At 65.7% G+C, this 19,384-nt stretch overlaps 1 protein-coding gene across 1 annotated transcript in view; it reads right to left on the bottom strand.

The window, feature by feature from the left end:
• Positions 1-19,384, bottom strand: part of LOC111146749 (zinc finger CCCH-type containing 3) — an 83,262-nt gene that overhangs the window by 45,596 nt on the left and 18,282 nt on the right. Inside the window, exon 4 of the mRNA XM_022502431.1 lies at positions 4,471-4,624. Within this exon, the coding sequence (XP_022358139.1) occupies positions 4,471-4,624 (154 nt within the window). The remainder of the gene's footprint in view (positions 1-4,470; positions 4,625-19,384) is intronic.

Genomic DNA, 19,384 nt, shown 5'->3' with positions numbered 1-19,384 from the left:
CACAGGTCCTGGCCTGGGCTGAGAAGGAGGGACCCATGGGCATACCACCAAGCAGGGCCCTCGCCAGAGCCAGGCCTGGGGTATGGCCGTGACGTGGAGGGGGCACGCCCCTGAGGGGGGACTCCCGCAGAGCTCCTCTCACTGCCACAGCCTTCGGGGCAGGTCGGGAGGCTGTGGGAGCCCCAGGTCCATGGGCCCAGTGAGGGCAGGTCTGGGGAGGGGCAGGCATTCCCCGAAAGAATCAAACCTCGAGCCCCGCAGTGGGGCGGTGTCGGGAGGCGCGCCTGTGGGAGGGGCTCAGGGCTACAGTTGCGAGGATGGGGCCCCACGACGGACTGCTGCCCCAGAGGACGGTGCAGACCCTCGAGCGCGGTCTCTGCCTCGTGGGGCGGTGGTGAGAACGCGGCTCTCTGCAGCCAGGCCGGGAGCCCGTGGCGCCGCCACCCCGACCCCAGACGCAGGCCTCAGAGCTGTGCCCGACAGCCCGGTCCCGGGGCAGGCGGACAGCGGAGCGTGGCCGCGGCTGGGCATGGGGGGAGCACAGGGGACCCCACAGCCGGCCCCCAGAGGACGCAGCCCCTCCTCCAGCTCGACTCCTCTTTAATGAGACGTCACTTGGGAAAAGCATTTCAGAGCCTTCAAAATCGCAGCCCGAAGCTCGTCAAACCAGCCGGAGATTACTTAAGATTTACTGCACAGACACAAAAATAAAACAGCCCGGAGCGAGGCAGCCCGCGCGGTGCTGACAGCACCATTTGTAGCCGGGACCACGCGGCCTCCAGCCTCGGCCGCGTGAGTGCAGCGGCTCCCGCCTGCTCCGCGCTGTCACGTCAAATGAATTTGGAAAGAGAAAAAAAGCGACAGGCACTTTAGGGATATAAGTCACATTTCAGCTTCAGTTCAGATTAATGACCTCGCTGGGAGCCGCCGCTGAGGGCACAGGCAAATCCGCAAATCTGAGAACAAGAGCACGAAACCCATGCTCAGTGTGAGCCTCAGCCCCCCCGGGGCGCTCCAGGACCCACTGCCGCCCCCCAGGGCACCCCACACCCCGGGGCTGGTTCTGGGCACCAGCAGTACATGGTCCGAGGGGCCCAGCTCGGCCGTCTGCGGGTCCCGAACCGATGTGGCCCATAGCCTCCAGGGCCATCAGCCACTGTCCCGCATCCAGGCGGCCCGAGGCCAGGAGCCTGCCAGCCCGGGGGGAGGGGGACTGGCGGGCACCACAGACACAGCCCCCCGATGCAGCTAAGAGTCCTCGCCAGGAAGGGCTGCTCTTCCCCAACTCCACTGGCAGAGGGAGTCATGGATCCTGGACCCAGCCTCCAGGGTCAAGGGTGGCACCAGCCCCGTGGTCTCCATAGTCATGCTAACTAACACCAGGCCCCCGGTGGCGCAGGACCGAGTGCAGTCATCCCCCCCACCACAATGAGCGGTGCCATCCCTTGGAACAAGCACGGCAGGCACTGGCCTTGGCCGCTGGCCATTAGCTTCAGGACAGTGCTCAGGATGCCTGGCTTCCCTGGGCCGAGAGCCCTGCCCCCGGCCTTCCTGCCTGCCCCAGGTCACACAGCCTGTGCTACTCCCCGGCGCCCCGCAGGCTCCCCGGGGAGGCAGCGAGTGTCTGCAGGAGGGTGTGATCTGGGGCCAGCGGTGGCACTCCTGGCTCCTGGGTCACCAGCCTTATTTTCCACCTTCTAGGACTGCTGGGGCCTGTCTGCCGCACCCCCCAGGGGTATTCTCCTCTGAGGTGGGTACAGAGCAGGAGGCCCCAAGACGGCTCATGGCCCATGGGCTCAGGCTGGCTACGTGCTTTCTCACCACCACAGCCCTGATCCCACACTGCCCGGGGCCCCACCACCAGCTCAACCCCTCCTTCTGCCCAAGGAAAAGCTGAAGAGCCCACAGATGCCCAAGGCAGAGGTCAAAGCCACAGCCAAGGCCAGTTGGCCACACAAAGCCATGGGGCCCACTGACGGAGCTGAAGGCGGCAGGAAGGTGGGCCCCACACGGGCCGCCGGCCCCGGAGACGGGCCTTTTCTGCTGCCTCAACAAGCCAAGCCCAGGCATGTGCAGCCCAGAGCACCGGCAGGCACCGGCAGGCACCGGCAGCAGCCGCTCTGCTGAGAATACAGCCCCCCAGGGTCCAGGTGACCTTGGGCAAAGGAAGCCCAGTCCACCGGCAGACACATTTGGGACCCTGAGCCACTCAGCCCTCAGCAGCCACCCCCTCAGCCTGCAGGCCTGGCAAGCCCACCGAGCCCAGCGGCCCGGCGTCCCAGGAATCCAGGGCTCTGAACTCAGGCCATGTCTGACATGCCTGAGGCAACATGGTCAGGGCAGACAGAGACCCAGTGAGCAAAGCCTCCACACGCAGCCTCAGCTGACGTGCAGCCACCGGAGGGTGGGCTCGGCCATGCCTGCCAGCACAGGGTGGGTTCAAAGGCCTGCAGCACCTGGGGACCTGGCCTGAGCCTGCAGCCGTCCCGCACAAGCCAGGGCTATGGGACCCGAGCCGCGTGGCCCCCAGCACGGCCTGGGGGAGGGCTGCACGGAGCCAGCCAGGACGGCGCCCTAACTGTTCCCACCCACCAGACCCCCAGGTGGGCCCCTGTGCCAGGGCACCCAGACAGCCACGGCCCTCCCTGCAAGGCAGCTGGCCCAGGGCCGTCTCCGCTAGGGTGAGGAGCTCACAGGGCACGGTGGCCGTGCAGGGCTGGCAGCTGGATCTGGGCCTGTCCACTCGCGGCCTGGCCTGGGGCACCCACACCTACCTGACCCGAGGCCCGTCCTGGGCTGACTGGGCTGTTCTCTACCTAATGGGCTTGATGTCCGGCTGTGCAAGGGGCTACCGCACAGCGGCGCACCCGGCCACCACCCCCCCACCCATCAGCCCTCGCCCCCAAGGGCCTGGCTCCTGTTTCTGCTCGGTGACCCCCGCGGGGTGCAGCCAGCTCAGCACTGGCCCAGCGGAGCCCAAAGCAGGGGCCTCGGTGGCACTCCGAGACAGAGCTCCCCTCAGCCCCCAGCCACACCCCCGGGGAGAGGCGGGGCCTCGAAGGGGCTGGATGTGGGGCCGGAACGCGGACTGCAGGAGGGGAGGCACGAGCAGGAATCAATAAATCTGAACCTCATTCACGATGATCTGGGGCTCTTATTAAGTAAATTAATTTAAGTTAATTTAGCTCAATCATGACTCCCGATCACAGTGATTTAGTGAGGGGGAAATTGCATTAGGAAAGGCCATGCTCACTAGATAGGAGAACGGAAGAAAATTAGACCCACTTAGCACTGTGAATTAATATGGAAATAGCAGGTGTAAATTTAATCTTATCGAGAGAGTGAAAATTATCTTCATAAATTTGTAGAAATAGCCCCCAAGATACTTATAAATCTATTTAAAACAAAAATATTACAAAAAGTGCAGTAAAATTAATTTAAAATATACTTGCAGCTCTTGTCTCTAGAAAAACTGGCAGCAGGGCCAAGTTCAATGCAGCCTCATGGTAAGGGAGGAGGGTGGTGGGTGCTGCTGCCTGCCCGGGTGTCCTGCCAGGACATGAGCCGTGGGCCGGCAGGCGGCTCCTCCTTTCATAGCCCTAGAGCCCGGCAGCCACAGGTGGGGAAGGCTCAGAGCAGGCTAGTGGGATGGCCCCTGCCCGGGACCGGAGGTGGTCCAGCCCCTCGGAGCACAACGATCCCTTGCCCCCCAGCCTCTAGCCGGAAGTTACGCGCCCTCGAGCGCCGCGGAAGCCAGGAGAAGGAGCTCCACACTGCTCCCCGAGGAAGCAGGCTCCCGGTGGGGGTGGTGAGAGGACAGAGGGAGGGTCTGCCACTGCCTGGTTTCCCCCGCACCCGCCAGAGCTGTCACCCTGTCACTGAAGGAGGGGCTGCACCCCACACTGTATCTCCTGAGGCCACAAGGCTGAGCAGGCTCAAGAGAGAGCCCCCAGCTTTGGTTCCCTAATGTTGCTGCCCCTACGAGCCCTCTCGTTTCCGGGCTTGGGGCACCCAGAAAAGAAGGGGGCCTGCCCCGGCCTGCACGCGGTCAACCAGAAGCAGCCTAGAGCAGGGCCGCTGCGCACGGGGCAGCATGGAGGGGCCCACAGCCTCACCTCCGGCCCTGCACTGCAGCTCCCCGCTTCCGGGGCACTACTCGGGGCCCAGACTCTGACCGGAAGTCTCCCCGTGAAGGACGCCCAGGTGCAGCTCGGCATGACCTCGCCAGTCTGGACGGTGGCTGTTCCCTCGGTCATCGCCCGCCAGCTGGCAGCTTCCTGACGACGGTGGGCGGCTCACGCATTCGTGCACGCAGCCCACACAGGCCAGCTGTATGTCCGGGACAGAGACCACTGAACGGAAAAACGAGCCCGTTCCTCCGCTAGCAAACTGTGGGCCCAGCAATTCCGCGTGGCAAGCTCGGCCCCAGCAGGCCCCGGGCCCGTGGCAGCCTGGATGAGAGCCTCCTACCTGGATAGGGAGAGCCGCCGTGCTCGCCAGGAGGGCAGGGACGGGGGAGCCTGGGGGGCGCTGAGAGGGGACGCCGGCGTCTTCTTGACAATGCGGTAGCGGGTCTTGATCTCTCTGCCGGCGGGAGGGCTCCGCAGGGTGTGCGGACCAGACGCTGTGGAGAAAACCCACACAGAGCAGATCAGAGGAGGTGAGCAGTCCCTCCTCTCGCCTCCCCCGGGCCCTCCCCTCGAGGTGCACATGCATCCCCAGGGCTGCAGGAGAGCTGGGCCCAGGCCCCCGAGGTGACAGGGCAGGGAAGGCAGCAGCCAGGCCTCCCAGGCCAGCCAAAAGGGGCGGCAGCACGGGCAGGCCCCAGTCCCCAGAGCTTCTTGTGAGGGGGGGGGGGGGGGGGGGGGGGGGTGCACCGCAGGCGGGTCCGGGAGGCCAGGGGTGCAGAGTGCTCACCACCCTCTCCGGGCACCCCCCCATGCTCACAGAGATTTATGTATTTAATCACCACTGTTTTCATAACACCTTGCGGGGTGATGAGCGCCACAGCTCTTTTCTTGCTGAATGTTTCTTGCAATTACCAGGGATCTGTTTTGCCCGAGTTCCCCTCCACTTGATAGCCGGCAATTTCTCCACAGCTTCGAGGAATGTACCTAATTGCCCGGCTCTCATAATCTACGGCTCTAACTGCCCAGATAATTAAAGCGAACGCAGCACGGACGCAGGCGCTGAAGCCGCTCCCGCCCGGCCCATGGCCTCTCCGGGAAGCTACCATGTGGGACACGCGCTGGGACCCAGCACCCTGAGGGCTCCGCCTGGCTCCATCCCACCTGGCCGCCCAGCGCCCGGGAGCATGGCCGGGAAGGGAGGCCACCAGACCGGGACTCCCACCCACAGAGACACCCACACAAGGAACTGACCGCGACGCCACCCCCAGGCAGCCGGGCCGTGGTGGGGGGGGGCGTGCGCGCCACGAGGCCACCAGGAAAACACACATGGTCTCGCTGCTGGAGCATCAGCACCAGAGCCGGCCCGTGACCCTTTGGAAGAAGTGCGCCCAGGGTCCAGGACTACCCAGGAGAGGGCGCAGGGCAGACACGTGACAGCCCCAAATCCCCAGATCCACCCCCAACTGTGCCCCGTGGCAGCCCCTCCACTCCTCTGACAGCAAGGCCAGCGCACCACAACCTCTGTCTGCTCCCCTGGGCCCCAAGAGGCACCCTCCCAGCACCCACAAATCCCGAGCCGGACTGGGAACCTCCCCGTCACCAGCCCACAAGGAGCCCTTATGGGTCTACAGACGGCATCTAGAATTCATCCCTGGGAGCCCTGGACCCGACAGACCTCTCGCCCGCAGCCAGGCCCCACATCCGCACCGTGGCCCACAGACCTCTCCAGGCTTGCCCAGCCCGCTGGAGCCCACGGCACCCTCCCACCTATAGGTGCCACTGCCCGCCACGGCCGGTGACTGCCTGGTGACTGGTACCCTGCCTCCTGGTCCAGATGTCGGAAGAGCCCCTCCTGCAGTGTCCCCCCACCCTCTGCCAGGGTTCCCATGCACCCACACGGCCAGGCCAGGACACAGCGTGGTTCACAGCCTCCCGAGTGCCCCCAGACAAGGAGAGTGTGGACGCCCCTCGGACATGGGGCTTCGAGGCCCAGAGTGCGCGGAGCAGGGCAGAGCTCTGTCCCCGTGCGGCTGCCGCCCACCAAAGGGAGCCACGACACACGCAGGCGAGGCTGGGCCAGACACCCCAGCGACAGGACAGGTCCCTCCCCCACTCGCCTCTGTCCCTGCCTCTGTCTCTCTTTCATTCTGTCTCCCTCCAAAAGCAGCAGCTCTGGGAACTCATGGAGAGAAGGGAAAAGCAAAGGCAACACGGTGTCCCCAGGGACAGCTGGCCTTGCTGAGCGGCCACAGTGGGCAGACCTCTCGCTCTGGCCACCCCACGCACTCCTGGGACACAGGGGAGAGCCTGGCGTACAGCAGGCGTCAGTAGACAGACATTTGCTGAACTGAATGTTCACGGTCTTGCAGGCGAGGATAGACCAAACAAAATCAGTAACACCTTGTCCAGCTAACAGACTTCCTTTAAGTCCCCCAGGCCCACAGCCTCCCTGCTCCCACAGCCCTTGCATCTGGACGGCACACATGCCTACAGTCCCTGACCCCGGCGGAGGGGCCTCCCAGGGCAGCCACACCCCCCCTGCTCTGGGATGTGAGGTGCCCCCCCCCCACTAGCACCACGCAGCCCTCTGTGGCCAGATTCCTGCTTGGGGGCACGGTTGCCTCACCACCCTCATCCCATTCCTCCTGAGCACAGGGAACCCTGAGCCCAGCCCAGCTCTGCTCCCCTCTTCCAAATGCACTACCCTGCCACCTCCTCCAGGAAGCCCCCAGACCCCATGCCCAAAGGCCCAGGCTCTGCATTCAAGCTAACAGGCAGCAGCGCGTAGAATGCCTTCCTGCACAGTGCAGGCCTATTGTGAAGCCAATTTTTTGCTTAACTTACTGCATTTTACTTATTAGTACTCCATTACCATTTCTAGGAAAGCACAAAGTCATAAGGCAGACCTCCTCTTAAAAGGCCCGCTGGTGTCAGCTCCCTCACATTGGCAACCGTCAGGCCTCCACCAGGTGGAGGTGGAGGGGAGAGGGGGCACACCTACCCATGCCCTGCCTCCACTATGGCCTGCAGGCCACTCCTGCTCCCCGTCTCTCCCCGACAAGCAGTGCTGGACACAGGCAGTGGAAGTGCTCATGACCGTGACCCCGGGAAGACTGTCTGGGGCATCCCTGCCGAGGGCACAGAGGGAGATGGGCAGTATGCCCGCATGGCCAATGGACGTAGGGATCCTGAAGTCGCACCCGGCGTTCGGGGACCAGGAAGCTGGGGCAGGAGGGAGCGGGGGTGTCCCGCTCCGGAGCTGGAGGGCCTGCACAGCCAGGCCGGGAGGCGGTGTCCCCGAGCCGCAGGCACCCAGGCCCTGCCCCGACCCTGTGGCTGGGAAGGCAGCCCCAGTAGCCTGCCATTCCTCCTGGCTGGCGGAGGGTTTGTGTAGATAATCATGTTATTGAGATAGGATGTGGGTTTAATTCCCTTCATTACAGACTCCCAGGGTTGTAATTTTTTTTCTCCGCATGATGTATTCCCCGTGGCACATTTCACTCAAATCAAACCCTTCGCGCCTTTATTGCCAACGAGGCCCGGGCGCCGCGTTATCAGGCCCACACACACAGCCCTCTCCGCCCTGCCGTGCAGAGGTCACTTCTAATGACTAATCGATCTCATTAGCTTTCCTAATTAAAAACTTTACTACCGCAATGGAAGACGAACTACAAAAAAACTGCTGGCATCATATCTGAGTGGGATATGAGCCCATCTATCAGCAGAGCCTGCGTGCCTGCAGCCGGCCCCGGGGCTGGCCTCCCCGTGTTCCCCCGCTCAGGGGCCCTGCGGGGGTGGGGGAGACGCCCAGGCCGCCAGGGGCCTTCCTGGGCCCAGGACAAGTACAGCACACACAGGCAGGCCCGCTGCCGGGGTAGGGGGAGGCCGCCGAGGTCCACAGCGCCTGGGACCCGAGTGCCGAGCCCCGCGTGTGCAGCCCTCCGTGATCCAGCTGCGGAAGCAGGGAGCACGCCAGCCCCTGGCCAGTCCCTCACCAGTCCCTCCCAGAGCCGCGGGCACCAGGCGGGCGGCAGAGAAAGGAGGACCGAGGCCCGGCCCATGGGCAGCAATCCCCGGCCCCCGCTCGCCCCCGCCCCCCCCCCCCCGCCCGAGAAGCCACTACAGATGGCAGAGCCCAGCCCACGGAGGTCACGGCTCTCTCTGTTACTGCAGAGCAGGAGTTGAGACAGAGGTCAGATTTTTATGGAACTTCAAAGGGCAATAACTAGGTAGAAAATGAGTTGCTAATTTCACAATTGTTTAACGAATAAGGAAAAAATAAAAGCTCTGTGCAAAGATATGCAAAGATGCGACCAGCTGGTGGGCAGGGTATCCAGAATAGGCCCGGCCCACCCAGGGCCACTGTGTCCCCTGCAACACCCGGCTGTCCGCGTCTGGCTCCCTCGGGAAAGGCCTGGTGGGGGGAGAGGGGGGCAGGGACCACGTGTCCCAGCCCCACAGCTTCCCTACCCCGCCGCCAGCAATAGGCCACAGATGGGGGCACCGGGGCCTCCAGAAAGAGGCCAACTGGGCAAGAGGCTGAGGACGCCACAGGAAGGCGGCTGATCAGTTCACAGCCGGGCTTTCCACCCTGTTCCAGAAGCCTCTCCCCTAAGGCTCTGGGGGCCAGGCAGCATGAGGCAGCTGGGGTGTTGCTGGTGGAGGTACAGCCCAAGGGCATGGCCGCCTCTGGCCCTTCATGCCAACCAGGGGATGGGACCGCTGAGCAGAAAGCCAGTGACCAGTACCCGAACACAGAATTCACCAGAATCAGCCACATGAGCCACCTGTGCCCGCAGGGCAGAACTGGAGACCCGTGCACGGAGCAGCCAATCTGCCCAGAAACCCAGCTGTGCTCCTCAAGGAGGGGCACCAGGCCAGGCCCCAGACCCCCAGCTTCTCAGGGCCACAGCAACGTGGTGGGGGGAGAGAGCCCCCCGACTGGGGATGGGGAGCCCGGCTGCCGGGGAGGCTGCGGTGGTGGGCCTCCCACCGGCCCTGGCTCCCCAGGGCACAATTCGCTGAGACCCACCTCTCGTGCCCACTGCTGGCTCTGCTCCCCAGATGGCGACGCGGACACGTCAGCACCCCCAAACGGCCCGCACCTTTCGCTGGCTGAAGACCCACTGCGGCTCTGCAGTTCAGGAGCCACAGCGGCTGCTCTTCTGCTCCTAAACCATCCTCCACTCCTCATCGGCTCAGGCCGCAGCAGGCCTGTCCCCGTCCCGCCAGCCACCCGTGCCCCTCACTGGGATGGGCGCAGGGGCCCCTGGCCACCCAGGGCCTGTGGGTACCAATCACAGGCCTCCACACGCCCAGACGCGCTCTTCCGTGGTCGGAAAGGTCTTCCTCCCAGACAGTTCCGGAGGAGGCGCCAGCTGTGGCCTGGCCCAGGATCTGACCCTGGAGTCCTCGACCCCGGGAGGGGGAGCTCTGGCATCAGGCAGATGAGAGGGGACAGGGTTAGGCAGGGTGTTGAGCCGTGGGAACCAGCCCCGTCTCCTCCTGGGCAAAGACGCGGGCCAACACCTGGCCGTGAGGCTGCTCGTGCACCTCAGAGAGAGGGCAGGAGGCCCCTGCACGCTGAAGGCTGATGGTGCGGGGCGCACCCCCAGATCCCCTCTCTGCAAGGCCTGTGCCTGTGCCTCGGCGCCCACGGCCTTCAGGGCAGGCCCTGGCCACAACCCCATTCTCCAGCAAGAGCAAGACTCCCAGACCAGCCTCCCGCTGCCAGCTGCGACCACACGGGAAGCCCCCCCATGTGCAAACAGGTGCACCCCACAGGCGGGACTGCCGGGAAGCACCCCCAGCAGTGAGTCCACCAGCCTGGGCGGGGGACGAGGACCCTGAGCGGGGTCAAAGAGAGGGGACAGCATGGCCATAGGCTCTAGGCGGCCAGTGCTCTGGCTTCTCCTGGTAGACATGGGGAGGGGCCTCCGGGGGCTACTGGAACCCAGGGAGGAGCTGGCTAGCACGGGGTCAGCCCTGCCCTGCACTGCCTCAAGGGTGGCACAAGGCTCACACCTGCGGCCGAGGCCTCACCTTGCTCCCAGACTCTGTGTCACCCCAGGGACAGTGACACGGACAGACATGGGGACAGGCTGGGCCAAGCAGGACAGGTGGGTCCAGACAGCGTGCAGGCGACAAGCAGCCCACAGACCCTGAGCTGAGAAAGGGTCCCCAGAGAGCCAGGCCCTTCCCTTCCCACGCTTACCTGGCGGGGGAGGGGACGGAGGCGCAGGTCAGCCCAGAGGCCCCTGGTCTTCTCGGTAGCAGGAGGTGCCCCGGAGTGCCCCAACCCCCAGCTGCAGGAGAGCCATGCAGTGGACACGGAACCTTGCACCAGAGCAGCCTTGCAGGACGCTGGCGAGGCAGGCCAGGGTGGGGGCTCGGTGGGGCAGCCCCTCCCGACGACAGGGGAGCACAGAGAAGCCTTCCACAGGGAGCGCTATTCTCACACCCCAAACCCTCCCATGCATCTGAGCTGTCTCCGGGCCTTGAGCCTGGCGGGAACGCCGTGGCCACCACTAGAGCCAGAGCGCAAGTCAGCGGGACGCTCTGTCTTCCCTGGGGCGGGAGAGGCTCTGCCCACAGGGGCACAGATGTCCTGCACCTCTCGGCGGAGCGTGAGGCACCAGAGCAGCTCCTAGAGGCGCAGCAGCCCGGGCCACGGCCCAGGGGAAGGGCTGTCAGTCCCAGAGGAAACAGTGAGGGGTGCCTGTCCTCTCTAGACACTGCCCGTCCACCCGGGCATTTCCCAAAGCAGCCCTCATCTGAGCTGTCCCCTCAGTGAGCCCTGGGAGCCTGGAGAAGGTGACGCCAGAGTGGCATCTGGGGGTGAAATGGGCCTGAGACCCTTCGGAGGGGTGGGCAGGCCCCGAGGCCACAAGGAGCGACTCCGTGGACAGACGCCGTCTGCAGGAGGAAGGGAGAGGGAAGCCCCGCGTGCGGTGCAGGCTCTGGTCCTCAGATGCTGGGGAGGGGTGTCCCTGGATCACCCTCCCCCTCCCCGGCCCACGGAGGCTCAGGCCAGTTTCTCCCCAGTCTCTGCAGGAGCCGCTGGCCTGGGGGCCGCCCCAGCAACTCTGCACCCCACTCTGACAGCGGTGCCCCCAGCCCAGACCACCCCGCCTGCGGCACCAGTGTGTGTACGCCGGGCGAGGTCGTTTCCTGCTCACGCGGCCTGGCTGCCAGCCCCCAGCAAACCCACCGGGGCTCTCACACCACCACCCCCAGGCCCTTCGGTTCTGCACTTAGCCAGGATGGATGTGTCCAGACGCAGGGCCGGGGGCCTCAAATGGGCCACACCTCCGTGCTCCTGGGAGACTGGCAGCTAGAATGGCAGCCTGGAGAAGGACACCAAAAGCCTGGTTTCTACGGACGCTGGTGAGGTTGGGGGCCCAGCCAACACCACCTGCCCTGGCTTGGGGCGAGCAACAGGGCTCTGCCAGGACCCTGAGGGACAACCTGGCCATCTCTCCCTCCCAGTGCCCCAGCCCTACCGCACGGCAAAGATGCAGCAAACGGCCCCAGGCACCCGCGCAGGCTGCTCAGCCCCGGGAAGCCCACTGGGTTCTTCCTGCAGACCAGGCCGCTCAGCCTGCTCCTGGCAGGACCGTCGAGGCCGTGGACAGAGCCCACCAAGCTGGGTCCCATTCCCACGGGGATGGAGCTGTTGCGGGACAGGGCTGATGTGGTGCGCACAGGCGACCAGACAGGAGCCGCGCTTAGTGATCACGTGTCAGAGGAACAGCCCCGGGGCCTTCTGCCGCTTCAGCCTGGTGGGCAGCCAAGCTTCCAGAAGAAAGAAAACAGAGCCTGTGCCCCCCACATGGCTCTCCACCCGGCCTGGGCTCACCCTGCCCCGCATCTGTGGCCAGCTCCTGAGGAAGACGTCTGCTAAGGAAGCCAGGCGGACCCAGCAACCCCCAAGGGAAGTTCCCCAGAGGACTTGGCTGTGTGAACAGCAGACAGGGAAGGCCTCCTGGCCCCGACCGTCCCAGCCTTGTCCCGCAGTCCCCAGGAAGCAGGTGCCGGTCAGGTCCCCAGAGTACCTCTCAGCCCCGGAGGTGAGCTGCACAAGCACCCCGGGCTCACAGGCGAGGGAACCCACCCGAGAGCACATGGGCTCAAAGGCCGGGAGCGAAACGGCGCGGGAACCTCTTCCTGGCCGTCTGCAGCTCCCCGCCGCAGGGTTTCCTCCCTGTCTCCCGAGTGGCCTCCGCCCAGGGCAGCTTCCCTGGAGACGGTTCTTCCGGCCGCTCCCTCTGGTACTCAGGATCAGCACCCGGCTGGCTTCCGTCTTCATCTCTAGTCCGTGGTCTTCGCCTTCTGAGTACGTAGTTTGGCGCACTTGGGGCAGCAGCAGGACGCCTGGGTCCGCACCTACACCTGCCTGCCTACACCCAGGCCTACCAGGTGGCGTCCGGGCCGCCCCACAGACCCAGCAGCCCGTTGAGCGCCAGCGGAGGCCCCGCACCGGCCTCCCCAAGCTCCGTCCCCACACTGCTCCGCGGTGAGACGAGAAGCAGGGAGATGGCCGGCCTCTGTCCCTCTGGTGAGCATCCCCTGTGCACCCGTCTAGGCCCCCCCGCAGCCAGGCTCGGCTTCGGCGTGTGCCGCCCACCGCACAAATGCACAACCCTCGCCTGGGCTCTGGGGGGCTCAGGGGACCTCTGCAGAACCCCCACTGCGGCCTCAGACACGGCCGGCGGCTGAGCGAGTGCCCCAGGCTCCCCGCCCGCTGCCGGCCGCTCCCTACCAGGCCCCGAGCAGGAACACGGACGCACTCCCGGCCGCACGGCCTCCCAGCCGCCTTCGCAGAGTCAGCGAGGGCCACAGCGAGGGGATGGGAGATGAGCGCTGATGAACACGACTTCCCACCCGTCAGGCGCGAAGCCACATGCCCGCAGGCGTCCGCACAGCCGGGAGGCGGGCACTGGCAGGCACCGGGCACCCCCGCGGCCTGTGTGGACGCAGACAAAAGCAGTGTCCATAAGAGGCTCCCGGCCCCTCTCCCCCAGCCCCCGCCCCTGCCCCCCCCCGGCCCCTTTGCTGTCTGCAGGGGAGAACCCAAGTACTCAGGATGGGACATCCCCGTACGAAGCTGGGGGCCTCTGTGCCCTCACGCCCTCCACAAAGAGCACACGATGCCCGGTGCATGGCAGAGCCAACGGGGCATGTCGGACTCTCAATGCACAGACGCGGGACAGAGCCCAGGCTGGGGAGCCAAGGCGCCTCCGCGCAGGGTCCCGGAGGATGGACAGAACAGACAGAGGCTCAGCTCCCACGGACACCAGCCAGAAACACGGCTGCCAGGAGTCCACGTTCCCCCATCCTGTGAAGACGCTCCAAACGTGCCTCCAGGTGGGCACCCTCTTGCACGGTGCCCTGTCCGCCTGGCCAAGCCTGCTGTCCCCCCGGCCCCGGACAGTCCCAGCCCAGGCAGCTAGTGCAGGGAGGTGCACAGAGCACACAGGAGACAGGGCCCGTCCCTCGGGCTCCCACCCGTGGATGCGCGGCGGCAGCACGACCAGCCCCCGCCTTGTGAGCAGGTGCTCATGTGCCTGCGGGGCCCCGGCTCTCCCAGCGAGGCGTGACAGCGGCCCAGGCAGAAGGCGGCGGACACCCTGGCCCCGCGTTCACGGCAGGAGCTGCCACGCACAGAGCTCCACCAAGCTTTAGGAATGCGATGACTGCGGTCACAAAGTATGAATTTTTATGAGTCTAATAAATCACTCCACTTTTCCTGTGCTTGATGGTTCCCAGCCCTTCGAATGCTGGAAAAGCCCGGCTGCAATGAGAGAGTCTGGCCCTCGTCTCCAGCGGTGGCCACGAACAAGGAGAAAAGGCAGCTGGAGAGGCTCCCAGGCACCCAGGATGCCCCTGCTCTGCACGCCGAGGCCACAGGAGGTCAGCGCTCCCACGGGCTCGCTGGGAAGCTCTCAGGAGGGCTCTGGCTCCCCTCTGCTCAGAGACCAGCCTGCAGAAATGCCAGGATCCCTCAGGCAGGGCCTCCCAGCGTGGGGAGACCAGGCGGACGCGAGCGCGCACACCGCCGGGACAGAGGCGCAGGAGGACCCCAGAACCTAGGGGGGTCCGATGGGCAGCAGCCCGCCCCGCCCCACTAGCGTCCCACCTGCGCCCCGTGGCCCGCAGGTGCTGGCCACCCGCCCTCCTGCAGCACTGTCACCGCCGCGCCAGGGATCGGCCCTGACAAAGTTACCGATTATCAAATCACAGAGGCAGCCCGACAGGCCATACGTCAGCCGGCAGCCAGCGGCACGGCAGCCTGAAGAGCGCGGGCAGCTCACTGATGACAGACAACCACGGTCGGCTGCCTGTCCCCCGCGGGCCGCGTTCGCCGTCGCCGCACACTACCTGCCGTTTAATGACGACACTGTCAGCCCAAGACGCGGCGCCAACGCCGCCACGGACTGTCAGGGCCCTATTAGAGAGAAGATTGAGACCCTACTCTTCTCACACTCACTCAAGCAACTCGAGCCGCTCGTTCCTATAATTATGGTGCGCGAGCCATCGATCGCGCCGACACCTGACCCGTCTGTATGAGATGGCAGTAGTTTGCTCCGTGACAGTCGCTATAGATTATGGGGGGGGGGTCGTCCCTCCCCTTTTAACCATGCTGCTACGGGAGGAAGGGGGAAAGAGAGCCCTTCTCACCACCCACCCACCCACCCACGGGCATGGCCCAGAGGGCAGGGAAGCCCGCCCAGCCAGCCCCGGGAGCTCAGGAAGCTCCCCTTCCCCACACCGGGAAGGTCAAGGCCGCGTGTGGCAGGCAACTAGGGGAATCCAGGCAGGGAGAGAACCTCCAGGCCAGAAACTCCAAGTGAGGGGGCAGCCCTGCACCATGAAGACACCCCACCCACCGGGGCCCTCCTTCACAGACGAGGAGCACGGCTCAGAAGCATGCCGGGGAGCAGGGTCGGCCTTGTCCACTGCCCGCCCTGCCCCCGGCAGACCCAGGCGGCTCGCTCCCTGAGTCGCCCCGGCTGACCTTGGGCCGAGCAGCTCGGCCAGGATGTCCTGGGACCGGGCGTCTGTCCCTTCACCTGCCTGCGGCTGCCCGGGTTCCAGCACCTCGAGACCACCTCCCGCACTGAGGGCCGACCCTCCTTGGACTCAGCAGGCCCTGGAGGGACTGCGGCACCCCAGGGCAGCGTGTGGGGAGCGCACAGGTGTGCGGGGTGCACACGGGCGTCAGGGAGCAACTGGACCCATCAGGACACAGGGACCCACCATACTGCACGCTGGGTCCTAGGGCTGGGCTTCAGCCTCACAGAGAAGGAGCTCGTGCCCAGGGGACCCAGCCCACGCCTCCTGCCCTTACCACGTGTCACGAGACAGGCCTGCACCCTCCTGTGCTCAGACCCCAGCCCTGACCTCGGTGACCCTGGGGACCCCTCGACCGTCCTGAGCTGAGGCGGCTGCTACCGCCCGCACACCCCCACCGGATTCACTTCGGCTCATGGTACTTGGGGTCAGTCGGCCACAGCCAGAGACCGAGCCACACCAGCCTACCCCACAGCTCCCACTTATGTGGCCTGATGTCCACACACTACTCGCCGGGGACCGAGTGACCCAGGCCACAGAACGCCTTCAGGAGAGAACACGGGCGACACGAAGCTCCAGAAGCGACTGAAGACCAGGGAAGAGCCCAAAAAGGAGCGGACTAGGCACAGGGAGGGCCGATAGGAGGTGCGGACCCCGGCGCTCTGCCCCTCACGCAGGCCAGCCTCTGATGGAAGGCCGTCCCCGGGAAGGGCCAACACCGTCCTGTCCCTGCAGAAAACTCTGGCAGGAACTTGCTCATTCGTTCATTCAGCAGATTTCTGGCAAGACCCGCTATGCCCTAGGGAAACGGCAGGGAGCACAGCGAGCCCAACCCTCCCACAGCCTCTGCCAGGAAGGGCCCCCCCAGGGCATACATCAGAAGAGGCAGCAGCAGCACCTACAAGCCCGACCTTGAGAGCCTGCGGGGTCCCTGCCAGGGCCCAGCCCGCACAAGTCCTGCCCCCGCCCCGAGCTGCAGGGGATCTGGGGGCCAGGACCACAGGAAGTACTGGAACTCCTCTCGAGACAGCCCCGTTCCGTGCCTGACACAGGGCCCAAATGACCCCACAGTTGCGCCTGCCTGATGCCAACTGCTTTCCCTGTACCCACTGCAGTCCTCCTTGCCTGGCAGGACCCGGTGCCGGCAGCCCATCCTCCTGTGACCTAGACGGGACCAAGCACAGAGCTGGGGGCCGCCCACCAGGCCCCGTGCGGGTAAACAGCTGACCCCAGCACCTCCTCCCCAAGCACCATGCTCAGCCTGGCTCCCTACCCCTGCCCGGGGACAGGACCTGAAGCCAGCCCAGCAGCAGAGGCCCTGGAGCAGCCCCAGGGTCCCAGCCCAACGCCTCCTGCCTGTGCCCTGGCTAGGGCTCACGTGCCCAATGCAGGGGCCCGAGCCTCAGCCCTAAGCGCCAGGCAGACCGGGTGCCGGCCAGCACGTAATGGCACGCGGGCCCCCAGCGCGTGCTCTCTGCCCTCACGAAACGGCCAGTGCCCTGTCATCTCTGCAGCCACTTCCGCTTGCGGGCCTGGCCCACCCAGGGCCAAGAAGGCCAGCAGAGACAGCCTGAAAGGTACAAGGTCATTCACACCCTCTCAGCCAGGCTGAAGCCCCAGGAGTCCGGAGGCTCTGAGGAGCGATGTTCGGGGGGCCAAGTCCCCCGTGAAAGGTGAGGCCACGCCCGCACTCCCTGACAGCTCCAAGGCCACGCAAGCAGGGCCGATACAGCCAAGGGGACACAGTCGGCCACGGAACAGAGGAAGGGGCTGGACGTGCCCACCACTCCCAGACAACCCCGTACTCTCGGCCGCGATGCGGAAAGGGCCAGTTCCCTGTCCTGGGGGCCGGGGGCAGGCAAGGCGCAGAGCAGTGCGGACGGTGACGCCAACGGCGATGCCACTGGAGCCATACAGCCCCCGGGAAAGGAAGGGCCCGTGTAGAGCCTGCCTCCTCCCGTCTGACCCCCGTCCTCTCCCTCAGGGGTGGGGGCACACAGGGGCAGCTCCCCCCACAGACACAGCAACCCCAGCCCGCAGGGTGGCCGGCACAGCCCCACGGGTACGACGTGCGCGGGCTGCAGCCTTCGCAGGGAACTGCCCAGGGGAGCCCCGGGGCCCCTCTCCCAGCCTGACATCACCTAGGCAAGGCCTGGCCAGAGTCCATGGGTGCTGGGGAGCTGCCAGATGGCCTGCGGTCCAGGCGCCCAGGGGAGCCCAAGGCCTCCGGCCAGGGCACAGTGTCCCAGTCGCCACAGTAGGGCCTTTTCTCGGGTCACCCCACTGCTTCCTCTGAGCCCAGGCTAAAGGGAGATGCCTGCCAGGCAGCCTGGAAAAGACCTCTAGAATGAGCAGTGGGTCGCTCACAGAAAACCACGCATGCCGGTCCTAGAACCCAGGCTGCCAGGCTGGCCTTTGCTGGACCAGCTCTAGGGGAAGGGTACCAGCCTGGCAGGCCGCGCCCTGGCACGCTCGAAGATGGCCCACCTCTGCCCCCGGGGCCCTCCGCACAGGGCAGAAGCCCCAGAGCCCACGGCTCCCCAGCAGGAGCCCACAGAAGGGCAGGCCGCAGCTGCAGGGGGGCTACAGGCACAGGCATCAGCCATCTGTGGACAGGAAGGAGGGGGAGCAGGGAGGGAGCAGAGAGGTCCGAGGAGGGACCGTGCATGCAGGGCTGGGCGGGCAGGGCAGGCAGCCGCAGTGACAGGTGGACAGACGTCCCACCACATGCTGCCCCCACACACTCCCGGACAGCTGCCGCTCCCCGAGCGTCCGCACGGTGTCCTCACAGGGGCTGGGCTCACGCGCTCCCAAGCGCTAGGGTACACCCCTGCAGAGCGGTGGGGTACATCCCCCCAGGCCGTGTTTGCAGACAAGGCAGCAGTCTGCAGTGTGGCCGGCCGCCAGGGCGCAGACTCAGCAGGGACGGGAATGCAGTGACGAGAGCAACTTTGTGACGGGCCCAGGCTTTGGGCTTTGGCCGGGCACCCCCAGACACAGGGCAAGGGGCTCAGGCCCAGGGCCTGTCCCAGCTCCCCCAGACCTCCCAACTCAAGCGACACCCAGACACAGAGCAAGCCTCCCAGAGTCGTTCTTGCCCGGATTCCGAGGTGGGGCCTGGCGCTGGGGAGCTGGTGTTTTCCAAAGCCCCAGGCCTGTCCCTCTTCAGTAGACACCTGGAGGTAAGCCCCATGCCCCCAGACACGCCAGCCCCTGCCGGCCAACCCGGCGCCCCCGGCGATGATCCAAGGCGAACACCACCACCGGGCCCATGCCCTGCGGAGCCCGGGGGGTCTTCTGCCTCTGGCAGGTGCGGACCCCGGGGGGTGCAGTTCCCACGGCCCCTCACAGACTCCCTGCCCTCCTCCTCCCATCTTGCCATCTCCCCAGACACACGAGGACCCGGTGTCGCCACGCCCCTGGCCCCAAGAGAGGAAGCAGCTGCCCAACCACCAGGTTCATGACCACACCGCCCCCCCAGGCACGCACAGGGCCGCCTCCACCCAGACACGGGCCTGGGAGGTGGGAGCCGGCTCTCAGCCCTGAGCAGGGAAGACAGCCCGCGGGCGGCACAGACACGCCACACTCACCCGCGGAGGCCATCAGTGGCGGCCACGGGCCCTGCAGGTCTGAGCTGCTGTCTCGGGTCCCAGTTAGGCACGACTTGTGGAGGGCATCAGCCTGGAGGGGGCGTGCCCCCAGGCGCAGCATGTGCCCTTCCCACTGTTCCCCCAGCTTCCTGGGGGCCAGGGAGGGCGGAGGAATAGCAGTAAAACTTGGAACCCTGGAGAAAACTCCATGACCTCATCTCAGCAGAGCCCCAATCCCTGCGGCTAAATCCAGCGCTCCCGGAACATGCCATCCCCCTTAAGGGGCCCACAGGTGCCTCTCTCTGACGAGTGTCGCGTTTCCTTTAACTCACTGCAAACTTACTGCCCTTTGGTCTTTGCAAGAGCCTGTCACTTAGCACGGCCCAGCCCAGCCCTTCTTGCTCGCTGCTCCTGCACCTCTAAGGACAACGACCACGACGGTGCAGGCAGACGGCACCCAGGGCGGAACCCCAGTCCCCACGAGGGGCGGGCTAGGCAGTGGGATGGGGGTGCTCTTCCTTCGGGCTTGTGCCCTGCCCAAAGAAGCCGGGGACCGAGGGGACCGAGGACCATGTCTCTGCTCCCCAGAGC

Source organism: Enhydra lutris, unplaced genomic scaffold, assembly GCF_002288905.1.
Source record: "Enhydra lutris kenyoni isolate GAN:26980312 unplaced genomic scaffold, ASM228890v2 scaffoldscaffold14, whole genome shotgun sequence".
Lineage (NCBI taxonomy): Eukaryota > Metazoa > Chordata > Mammalia > Carnivora > Mustelidae > Enhydra > Enhydra lutris.
This window is presented reverse-complemented; position numbering and strand designations above follow the sequence as displayed.